Source organism: Poecilia mexicana, unplaced genomic scaffold (genome assembly GCF_051168715.1).
Source record: "Poecilia mexicana isolate PSO_F unplaced genomic scaffold, ASM5116871v1 scaffold_11, whole genome shotgun sequence".
NCBI classification, from domain to species: Eukaryota; Metazoa; Chordata; class Actinopteri; order Cyprinodontiformes; family Poeciliidae; genus Poecilia; species Poecilia mexicana.
In genome coordinates, this window is record NW_028263380.1 from 23,313,719 (window position 1) to 23,326,624 (window position 12,906).

At 35.5% G+C, this 12,906-nt stretch overlaps 1 protein-coding gene across 1 annotated transcript in view; it reads right to left on the reverse strand.

Moving 5' to 3' along the window:
• Positions 1 to 12,906, reverse strand: part of tmem65 (transmembrane protein 65) — a 29,272-nt gene that overhangs the window by 7,865 nt on the left and 8,501 nt on the right. Inside the window, exons 2-4 of the mRNA XM_014990591.2 lie at positions 3,180 to 3,224; positions 1,899 to 1,966; positions 1,704 to 1,758 (exon numbers count right to left, since the gene is read on the reverse strand). Coding sequence (XP_014846077.2) covers positions 1,704 to 1,758; positions 1,899 to 1,966; positions 3,180 to 3,224 — 168 coding nt within the window. The remainder of the gene's footprint in view (positions 1 to 1,703; positions 1,759 to 1,898; positions 1,967 to 3,179; positions 3,225 to 12,906) is intronic.

Sequence of the window (12,906 nt, forward strand, 5' to 3'; positions counted from 1 at the left end):
AAACTGAGACTCAGAAATGGCACCATGACGACAGTCAGCTAGGTGGCAATAAAATGGAACAAGATCAGGGGAAATAAAAACAGTTCAGGGCAAATTTAGATTACTGGTGACATCACCTGAGATGTATTGGCAACGAAGATTCTCTGTGCCAGCTGGGATGGAAAATGGAGGCTCTGGTTGTGGCCATGAAATTTACTGCAAAAACTCCATCTTAGATTAAAGCAGTGACTGCCGGGTTTTTAGGGCTGACTTTTTTTTTTCTTTTATATCTGATATTATATTCACCTCTTCCAGGAAGCTCAGTATCTGGCAAGGAGACTGCCTAGATTGTGTAAGAAAGAGATTAAACTAATTCTGAGAAATAATAAAATCCTGCAGGACAAATAACAGTGTACTAGAAGGCAACTTTTTAACAGTCTGGTTTAAAAGGAGGAGACGCACAGCTCTTCTTTCAGTTATTTTTGCATTTTCTAGTTTTGTAGAATTAGAATTTATTGTTTGCCACTGCACACATATACAGTAAGATTAAAGCCAGCTCCAAAATAGTGCAAACATTGTAGGAAATATATACAATATAAATATTAATTTGCTGATATTTACAATATTAAATCAGTTACATTTGCATACTCACATACACATACAACCACCATATAATTAGTGCATGTGAGAGGTCAGGGTGTTAATTGCTTTTAAGGAGAAAGACATTTTTGAGTTTGGTTTTGTTTTGATGCATCTGTAGCGCCTCCCTGAGGGCAGCAGGTTAAACAGGTTGAATCCAAAATAAGTAAGGCTCTTATTTTGTAAAGTCTACAGATTGATGCTTGCTTCCTCCCCTATCAAGAATGACCACCTAGGTGACAAACCTGTTAGTTTATTAAACATTTTCTACAAAAAATACAAAAGAAATGCTTGAGAATTTTTTAGTAGCTCAGAACATTATGATGTAGGAAATACAGTGTCAATAAGTTTGGAGAGAACTGCAGCTTCCATGTGTGGGAGGTGTATATATTTAATCACATTAAAAGGGTACTTTGTACCAAAAACTGCTTCATCAGTTCATTTCCAGCAAGTCTCATCTTTTTTGTTAATTTAAATTAGTTTTATATAAATCCAAGTGTCATATCCTATTGGAGTGAAGCTCCAATACACTACATATTAATCTAGTCTGCATAAAATCATTTGTGTTAGAGATGTGCAATTATTGAACTTCATATTTCACTTTCAGTTAAAAAATATCTTATTTTACTTGTTAAGTGTATGAAATAAGATAAGTAGACATTTAGCTGCTTCTATTCATTTGCAAAACTCACTAATATAAAGTATTCAACAAAAAAAACAATAATTCACAATTTCTGAATTTACACTGACATTTTTTTTTTACTATATTGTGATATCTTTTTCACTATATTGTGATATCTTTTTGGCAATATCGCCTGCCCTAGTTGAGAACATTGCTTGTTTTAACATTACCCTCCCAAATGCCTTTTCCCAACGCTTGGCTTTAAATAGCAAGGCATTAATGAAAAAAAAAATGTCATCTTGGGTATAAAAAGATGGGAGACTGTTTGGAATTTTGCTAGATAAATGACTTATAATTATCTACTGTGTCAACTACTTAAAGACACCAGGAACCAACCAGTAAGATAAGGAGTCATTTTAAATAATAATGGGACTTTACTGCAGGCTGTTTGATCTGTTCTTACCAGCCATGGTGGAGATCCCCAGAGTGACTCCGATGGAGAGTTCAATCTGCGTTCCCTAAAGAACACAACAGGATGAGGTTGAATATTCCTCCTGACTTACTGTTCCCACCTAAACATAACACTTCCATGCAAGGTTAGTTTCTTCAACTTACAAGCAACTAATGGTGAAAGAATAATTCTTAAAACTTTACTTACTGCTGCAATCATGATGGCGTTATCCAGGAAACCAAACCCAATGAAGGGGACGGCGTTGTGGAATAAAACTAAAAACCGACAAGAGGAAGAAAAACAGGAAGAAATCAGCCATCTTTAAGTCTCAATCAGTGGATTATATTGTCTTACTTTACCAGCAGGCCAATAAAATCTCCTGTATGGAAATGTGGTTGTGTGACTCATGTAGCAACCGAATACAATCAGGAGGTTCCCTCTAGTTAGTCCGGTTTGTTCAAAGGATGTTCTAAATGTTCTAAAAAGTTAACTAAATGGGATTTGGAACCAAAAAGGAAAAAGGGCCTAAAATTAAATCTTCAGAAATACAACAAATTATATTAAATTAGTTGTGAGGTTTTGCATAAAAAGGAAGTAGATCAACATTAAAACGGTTATTTCTGAAACTTGAACAACCTGAACATACTGTTGTGACCATAACACATCTAAAACGGTGCTGAGGGATGTTGGCTGTTGAGGGTCTAAACAGTTTCTAGAATTTTCTGCTTGATCAGAATCCAACATGTTCTGCTGCTGCAACAAGAATGCATTATTCTGGCATCAGTTTTACTTAGGTAATTTCTATATTTCTGGCAAGACCAATATTGTGCCCAAAACACTGCTTCTTTATGTTTTTAATCTTGACTCAGCTCTACTTTCTGTTTTACATTTGTATTATCAATTAAGGTAGTTTTCAGATTTTCAAAGAAATACAAGGAGAAGAATGCCTTTTACTTCTTCTGTGTGTGTTTAATTTCTTGCCTGTGCAGGGAATTAATCTCATGTTGAACGTGATGAAAAATTAGTCCACTCACTTATCCATGGTTACCTATACTTTCACTTTCACATCTTTGCTATGTTTTAAAACACCTTGAAAACCTTGATGAATGTAAAAACGGACTTGAAACATTAATATTTCTGCCTTCAACTCGTAGTGTACTGAAGCAGGTAATTAACATTTTGGAACATTCCTGTCCTTCAACTGTCTCATGGTAGTTTGATTTTGAGGACATTTATTGAACTAAAGTTCTTATTCAAAGATGGAAAACTGCTTTCATTTACTTTATAAACACAGTCAATTTTTATTAGATACAAACTACTAAGCTTGTAAGAAACCATCCAGGCTCAACTGTGGACATCAGAGAAACACTAATGACTAAATGACAATATGCAAGTTTTTTTTTTTCTTGTAAGATGCACAGACCAAGCAGGCTCTGTGTGTAAGTATGTGTGTGTGTGTGTGTGTGTGTGGCAGACTTCATTCCTCACCATATCTGATCTGGGCTGCAGTCGGCGGCGTCGGCTCCAGAGTCTCTGAGGGGGAAAAAAAGAAGGAAACATCAGAAGTTCTCTCATTAACGGCTGCGGTTGGAAGCTGCTGCAACACAGACACAGTTTGCACATAATAGTCGACTCATATGTTTGAAAGTGAACATCCTCCAATGCTTTCCACTGACTCTTTGCAGAGCTACTCAGCAGAAGTTACTGCTTGGACTCACCATTAAAGCTGAGAAAGTGATCTGTAGGATATTCTGCTTTGGATCAAGAGTTATAATCTAAAAATAGTACGGTCTCCATGGCAATGCGTCTTTGAAATAAAAAGAAAAATGTTTCTGTTAAATTTTAACACCAATTACCACACTTATTTTTTTATGATAGAAAACAAAAGATACAAACATTCGTGTCACTTAAAAAGTTAACTGAAACTAAAGCGTGAATCAAGCATTTTTAATATAAAAATCAAAGAGACAACTGATGGTTAAACTCTTGGGTAATTCACTGTGCGGTGTCACTGAAATGACTCATCAGAAATGTGTCAGACTGCGATCAGAGTTAAAGACCGATTATAAGGAAAAGTCAATGAAAGGTGCAGAATAATCTGCTGAGTTCATCACTTTAAGACCTCTAAGAGTTCATACTCTTCATACGTTTCACCACGTTTTGGGAAAATAAAGCAGAGTGAGGCCAAGAGTTCAGACAGGGAGAAGGTTGTGTTGCTGCGTTAATGAGGCAGCTGGAATACAGAAGATATAATAACACAGCTCTATTCAAAGGACGAGGTTTCTTTTAAGAAATGGGCCACGTTTTTTTTTTTTTTATTTGTTTTCAAATAAGTTGAAACATAACTTAAGTTATAAATAAATAATAAATCTGGCTCCAAACATTTCTTTGGGCACAAATTTCCTCTTTTCCCTTCCTTTAAAAAAAAAGCATCTGTCAGCAGCATTAGGAAGCAGCTGCAGCTGTCTCAAGACTCACAAGTAAATATAGAAAACGTTCGTTAGTTTGAAACCATCTTGTCAGTGTGGCTGCACAGAAACAATGTAAGCTTTCAAATTGGCAGGTGGGCTCACAAAAAAAATGACTTGCTGTTCAAAAATACCATTTACAATAGTCAGCTGAAAATATTTTGGATTAATAAACAAAACTGACTCAAACTGATATACTGGTATTTGGTGAGATTTTATTTCCTAAAGATAAAGTATCTGGGATGAAACCATAAAATTCATTTTTAAATGCTTTTTGCAAAGCCAATATCTACATATTCAGATGTGAAAATAAGCCTCAAGTTTTTTTCTGACTTAAAAGTATGACAAAAAACAGGGTAAAGGTCAGATCTTCACAATTTCACAAAAATGCAATGCAACACCACTGCTTAATGCTGCAAATGACAATGTCCACACTTTTACCCCACATTCTTTCAAGTCTTTTCTTTCAGTTTCTCTTTTCTTCGTCACAATGTTCCACCTTTTCTTTGAGATTTAAGATCTTGGCCACCAAAAATAAGCACCCACAATGTTTCACTAGGGAAACAGACCCAAAATATTACTAGCATGCAAAAATTTGAAGTCATGCCATTAATATTAAGGTAACCAATGAAAACACTGTATCAAATCTCCTAAATTGACTGTGGTGTAGGAAATCCCATCAGAAACTACACCAGCAAACTGAAAATTGACAGTTGCCCTGCAACCACATCATATAGTAAATTAAACAGAAATGTGCTCACAAAACCTTGAAACCTGAATCCTACAGTAAAACCATTGGTGTATGTGCCACCTTATGAAAATTTGCATATTACTGTCAACAACAGTTAAAAGACTTATCCACTACTTTTGTTAAAATGAATTACTTATTTTACTTATTGCGATTTTCCAGTTCACTAAATAAATGTTCTTGTATCAAAGGTAGGAGTTTTTTTTTTTTATTTCTTTCAGTGTGATGTTATGCTGCTGCAATAACCTCACAGAACAGGTTTTTATTTCATCTCTACCTCAGATGCTGATAAATATACCTGGCACTGTCCCTCTAAATGAGTAAAAACGTCACCAGGAAACATAATGGGAGAAAAATAATAAAGTTTCTAAGCAAACTATAATAAACTGTCTTCAGAAAATAGTTTTTTTCATACAGAAATGCAACAAATTCATATTTCAGTAAAGAATAACCAGGACAAAAAATGCACCAGAACCTTTGTTTGGTGGAATAGCAATAAGACATAAAGATGACTGACTGAGTGGAGGAGATGAGAAAATTTCTGCAGTTAATAAGGATATGGGTTTACCTGTCAGCTGAAGAACCGGGGAAGATTACAATCATTACGCCTGCAGGTGGCCATTTCAATTCTGAAGCCTTTCCTCATTTTATTAATGGAAAATGGCTTGTTTTCAGGACGAAGATAATGTTTCTTGGCAGGGCAAAGAGCGACAAAAATCTTTATTCGGGAAGTGATGGCATCATCAGATGGATGGCTATAAAAATTAGGATGGACATATAAGAAGAGACAGAGGTATCCATGGCAAATATTCAAAAGGAATCAAAACTAAACAAAGAGTTTTCAATTCAACTCATTAGAGCAGATCTAATCATAGATTTTTCTTTTTCTTTACTTTTAATAGTCATATGTTCTATGAGGCTGATGTGTTCTCAGAGTGAAGCTACAGCTCATATGTGGTCGTTGTTTTCATCTTATTCTTCTCAAATAAAACTACAATTGAAAAAAACCAACAACACAGTTTTCTGCTTCAGGCAATAAACACACTTTATATAACAAATCTAAGTTCTCTACCTCTGACCAACTCATTCTTTAAGAAATAAGCCTTTCACATTCACACAAGAATATAATGCCCTACATACAGCTCAGCTTGAACCTCAAGTTGCTAAGCAACAAATGCCCCTCCTTGAACTGAACCATTGCTGGCTAGGAGCAGGGGAAGAAACGTGGAAGTGACAGTAAATATAGCTTCTCAGCTGCAAAATCATCATTAAACAGCCAAGAAAACATCACAACAAACACTCAGAAAACTTAACTAAAAGGCTTGATATCATGCAAGTATTATATACACACGTTATATATACATGTTCCAGATAGGTTGTGTTCTTTAAGGATTTCAATTCCACTTGCTTCCAAAACTCTTTACATGAAAACAAAAAATACATTTAATTTGGAAAGTCTTTTAGATGCTATCACATAAATAAATTAGAATATAGTACCTTAAAGTAAATATAGGTGTTTTTTGCATTTTAAAAATACATGCAAAAAATAAGTATAGTATATAACAAATTAATCCCAACTGCTGGTCCATGAAATCAGACAAACATGCTGTTCTGCAGAGTAGTCAGACCACGAACCAGTTCCATCTGTAAAGCAGGACTGAAGAACTGAGGAAATACTCTTTAGTCCATACAGATAAAATCACAAGCTCTTATAATAAAATATTTATAGTCTATCAAAATGCAAATTTCTCCTAATCAGCAGTGAAGACAACACAACACCTGCTTTACCAAAGTGACATATCTCATGGCGTCACTTTGTATACTGAAAATATAAAATGCTAATTTGAGTTAATTTAGAAACACAATAACTTGTGGGACCATAAATGATTCTAATGCTGGACAGTTTGTAATCATTGTGGGAATGAAAGGGCAAATCTCTTTAGGACAGCCGGTGTTTCACTGAAATGTCTGATTATAAATGGTGCAGGGAGAATATCTTCTTAGACTCTAAAAAAAAAAAAAAAATCATTGGTATTATTTATTAATTTGTTAAACTACACAAGAAATCACAACATACAGTATTATAAATCTGGCTTAAACAGCCCAAACATACCATCTGTTTTGTTTTTGTTTTTTTGTTCTTCTTTTTGGTCATATTTTTCTAAACTCTTTTCCTAAACAAAGAAAAATCTCTCCCTTTTTGGTATCCCTCCAGCTGGCAAAGTTATGTTGCTTAACACCTTTGGTTTTAAACATTTATCTGAAGTGATGAAGAAGTGGATATTTGCAAAAAGTGGTCTAGATGGACTGACTAGTATATTTTAGGCCAATTTGGAACTTTCAGTTAAAGAAAAAATATAAAGGAACCATCACAACAGCAAACATAAACATCACTAAAATCCCAGTGAATGAGTTACAGTAATAATGGATTAACATTCATGTAATTTGGCACAATGATCATCCAACCTCCTAACAGGCTCTCCTGAGGATGCAGCAATCTTGAATGATGAGTCCTGTTAATATAGCCTACTGTGCTTTCATGACTAAAAATGTCCAAAGATATAAAATCTTAATAAAAGTTGAAAGTAATCATTTTTAAATACATCACTGTGCTTTAATGAGTTCCTGTAGCTGAGTTTTCTGCTACAAAAACTCAGCTCTTCTAAAAAGGATGTTATGTTACATATCTTGTTACATAGGATGCTACATAACATCCTTTTTATCCTTTGTGTTCTGTGCAATAGTCGGTTTTTACACAAATAAACTTCACACATTTGAAATACGCCTGTTGATTCTTACACTATTCATTTCCTAAGCAGTGCTGTAAATATCTAGTCACCTACTGGGAATAACCCATTTTCTGCCTTTCTGAATCCGACTTACTAATGAGTTCAGTGTGAATACAAACACTGTGACTCCTGGGACAAACGTCCAGAAATAGACCTGACTGAAAAATAAATACCAAAGCACTTTATGCAACAGCAGCAGTAACGTAAAGAAGAGTTGTACCCTGCTAATGGAGACTAGCTCATAAAGCTCTGACAGCTGTGTGTGTCAAACACAGTTCGTATGTCAGTGTGAAATGAAATCAAACAGTCTGAATGTGTGTACATATTTAGACGGGTGCAGATGCTTCCTCATCCGTCTGTTTTCACGCTGCTGATTAACAACGGTGGACCAGCTTCTGCAGCATAAGGCCAACCTGATGATCAGACAACAACAAGCAGGATCTTTCTGCGAATAAATCTGAATATTTGAATACAACATTAGCCCAGTTATTAACAGCCGATGCCTGAACAAATTCATTCATAATCGTAATGCCAACATGCATTTAGCAATTATAATCATCCTGTGCTGCATTTAGAAAGATTTTGAAGGAGAAAAATACCGTTTCATCAGCAGCGAAAAGTTCAACACTGAAATCTGAACCACTGAAGGCATCTGACACTAATTAAAGTTACTCAACTGTGGAAAAAAAAATTGCCTTTGCTTTTCAGAACATTTTAAGTTCATACATTAGAGTCTGTGGAAAAACATTGTCACTAATTTTCTGTAATTTGTACTTTACTGTAAACCCAGGGAATGAACTACAATATTCCTGCAAAAACCATATTGAGTTAGTATAACTTTATTTATGGTAAAAAATAATGTCTTTTTAATAAAACAAATGATGCTTACGAGAAACATGGTCCACTGCTGTGTAATTAAGTTAAAACAAATCAGGTAACAGTCTAAAAACAAACTACAGAGAAAGCAGGCTTGATAAGGGTTAATTTCTTTATTAAAATGTTTCAACAACTCTCAACTTGAATTAGAACAAAACCCCTGTGAATTTCTAAAACCAAAACTAAAACAGTTGACGGACCCAATTTGCTTGATTGTTTGTTCACGGGTGGAACAAAATTAAGGAGAAATATGGAGAATGCAGAGGAGAGATAATCCCATCAAGTGTCTTCATGTCACACACAAATAAAGAACATGAGCCACCATCTGCCAAACCCACCTCTGCCTCTCACAATGATATTTTATATCATCTTTCTAAAACGAATTCAAAGATAAGAGTGTCCCTTTTGAGACACCAGATTTCACGTTGTGATGAATGTTGACACAGAAATATGAGTCGGCCTAATTAAATGTGCCATTGAATAAGAGATTTTGCGGACATTTGTGCTCTGAATACAAATTATGCTTTTAATTATAATAGATGATCCGTGGATTTGCAGCTTCTTGTCACAGTAGTGCAATATGAATGTATATTTTATGCTTCATTTGAACATAAGGTTAGACATCAGCTTATGACAAAACTGAGCAGGAATTTATTATTTTTAATTAAAGGAGCTACCTCAATATCTACAGCTGAACATGGTAATTACAAAATTAATATCAGAATTACTGAATAAAAAATTATTAGTCTTCAGAATTAAATGCAGTGTGGTGATCTTCAGTGTAATAAGAAAAAAAAAGACATATCAGCAGAATTTCATTATTCATAAAGCACCAATCAACCTTTCTAAGCCAATGCCAATTTTAGGTTGGCCTGGCGGTTCTGCCAGGAGACTTAGCCGATTCAGAGAAAAAATGGCCAAATTTACTATCTCGGATGTATTACTAATTACTATACAAGTAACTTGACCACAAGGTCAAGTTCAATCAAAAATTCAATCAAAATTTGATTGAATTTTGGAAAGTCAAAATTCTATAAAAATCAAAATTCCAGATTAAAAATGGTAAATAACTTGTTGGCATTGAAATCAATATGGACATGTTAACTTCCTGCACACCTTTGGGATTTTTGAAGATATTAAACTGAATCTAAAGATTGCTAAAGACTGCAGAAAGGTTTGCTTCTGAGTGTTGATGTATAGGTTTTTGTTTTTTTTTACAGAACAATAAGAACTTCATCAATAATATAACAACGGCTGAGGTCTGTAATGTAGTGTCATACATTCTCTCTCCTTAGAAGTTAAAAGCTATTTAGAAGGAGAAGCTCCAGTGGGAAAATGCCTCAGCTGCCTGCCAAACAACAGGGAGAACACAGTAGTGCTTATGGGCTGAGTAAGAGAAAAGCACAGATGTCTGCAAAAACAACAAAGGACAGAGTCTAGCTAGTGCCAGCAATTAAGAATATTCCTTTAGGATTTCTAGTTTGTTTCTAGTTCAGCACAAAACTGAGATCTCAGGTACTGCTGGACTTCCTGTAGCAACAAGAATAAGAGTATCAGATAATGATACAGAATCAATGTAAGGTTCTGTTGGAAATCTAGACTAATATAAGCAATACAATTCAGTAATATTGCAAAAAAAAAAAGTTTCCTGATTGCTAAAGAGGCACTGAACTATTAAAACAGATTTTTCAACAACCTTGCTGATAAATGCAAAAATAACCAGCGTTCTTATGAATGCTTTACAATTCTGAACAGTTGGTTTCTTAACCGCAACAACAGCTCGAAAACACAAGGTACACACAACTTTTAGAGCAAGCTTGTCAGAAATAACACTTTACCTTTCTAAACTCTCTGATGGGAAGGGTGATTTCAAAATAAAAAGATGCTTTTTAACCAGAAATCTTATGTTTGGAGCATTTTATTTTTTTTTTTAGTTTGTATTTAACCAATCAAAAAACCCATTACATTTCAGAGTTTTGAAAATGGTGCAAAGCATTTTGATTGGATGCTGTTTGCCATGTATTTTGCTCTGCATGTTTTAAAGTGTGAATACTTCAGGTGACCACTTTGGGGAGAAATAACACACCTAGTGTAAAAGCACTTGTTAGATCAAGGCATCAACTCCGGTTCTCTCCACAGTTCCCATTTTAACCCTGTTATTCTACAATCTACTGACTGACTGTGCACTTGTCAAGTATTGTGGTGCATCTCTGGAAATTCATCTCAATCTCAGCATGAGGCAGCACTTTCTGCTCAGTTCAAAGCGACATCACGCTGTGGCCGGCCAGGCAGGCTCCACAACCGGCCTCACGATGCAGCTGAGGGGGTTTTTTTTAGAAAAAAAAAAAAAAAGACCTAATTTATCTGCCGATCAGCACCTTTTCAAACTTCCTAGCTGGCAGTCAGCACCTTCAAACTGCTTTCCCTAAAGAAAGTGTCTATCTATCTCAAATCTCTGAGGAAATCAGTGCTACGTTCAAAGCCCCGCTCAGTGTTGGTACTGCAGGATGAGATGAGATTGACAAGCTTGTCACAGTGTGTTGGCACCATATTGTGAGTGAAAGGCTGAAAGCATACTGCAGTGACAGCAGGCTTGGTGTTATACCTACTACAATAACAAGAATCAGTGTTGTGACAAAAACACAAGTTTAATGTTCGCTGTAGGAGAGAAAAGATCTCAACACACAGCCCACTCTGATAACTTAACAGTCATAAATATAAAGTTTGGATCTCAAACTGAAACTTTATCAGCTAAGAGCCAGCTGATTTCTTATTCCTCCCAACATCAAGGATAAATGTCAGGGTTTTCAGTGGGAAATGTTTTGAGCATGTCGTCCAGACTTTTCTGTTGGCATGACAGGCAGTGCGGGAGAAACTGCCTGAGGCTCCCAAACTGCTCTGATGAGAGCCCAGCACCAGTCCAGAAACATCCAGCCATGAGCTAACGCTAACCGAAATAAACTGAACGGTTCGATGACTGCTACAGAAACATCTAATCCTTTTCTTTTAGTGGCTTTAATTAGATGTAGCCTCCCTCTGATCTGGGATTACTTTCACTGAAATGTTCCTGCTTGGAATTAATAAAAGCAGACAGGAAGAGTAAAGATGCTTCATTGATTCGACCGTCTGCTACAAGCCCTTAGACGGTCTGCCCTCATTCCTACCAAATGTTTAAAAAGTAAGCCTTCATTAACCTGAAAGCCTGAAAAGCTATAATTATCCACCTAATCCAACCATTTATATTATTTACCGCAACCGTTGAAACAAAAGTATAGTGATAAGCTTTGTAATAATGATGAACTTCAGTTGATCATGTTTGCAAACCCCAAAAACCTGACGGTATGTTTTGGAGATTTGCTTTCTTGTTTAAAATGTTTTACCTCCGTTTGTTCCTTGAACGAATCAATGAATATCAATAAATCTTAAAATGTGATGATATGCCAACACTATTATTTTGTGCCATTCTATAGTAAAACTTTTGTAACTACTGTACTCGAAGAACCTTTTCTATAAAGGTTTGAGATATATTTGTGGACATAACTGTAGGCATGATCTACACTCAAACAATTTCTGACAGTTCTTTCTGTTTATCCTCCCCCTAGTGGAGACACACCCGACTTGGCTAGAGCAAAACCAAACATTAACCAGCTAGTGTGAGACTTGACAATGGAGAAGGGGCATTTTTCTTTCACCTGAATCAAGAGCTACAATGCACAGTAAGGGTATGTTCACACATGATAGTCAAGTAGACTAAATTCAACTGGGGACCAAAATTGCAACATTTGCAACATCTGTCAAACAAACCAAATGCTTTGAAAAATATGTTCAACATGTTGCATGTGGTCATGCTGGACCAAGAACCAATGAAGGAAACAACATGAAAACCAGAAGCACTGAACACAACTTCCTTCTTCACAAAATGTAAACAACAATGGGGTGGCGGCAGATTTTAGTCGTTGTAGGAATTCTCTTTAGTTGTTGATAATAGACCAAAAAGCAGACTAAACATGGTGCTGTGAATACACCCTAAGACCTAAGATATTATTGTTTACAACTCATTGCAATTGTATAAAAAGATGAATAAAATTCAAAATAGGAGTTTTGATATATAAAATATATCACACAAGTTCTACATTAGAAAAGTTCAAAACTATTCCTGAATACTTGAAAGCTCCAGTCTCTGAGCAGTTCAAATTTAAAGAGCTTTGGTTTCATCATAAAAGGTCCCCCCTACATTCCCTCTCTCTCTCAAAAAAAAGCAATTCTCTCTCAAACACAAAACCCAAGGCCATGTTCAGTATATTACCGGTATTGGCCAACATCTTGCTGCAGCA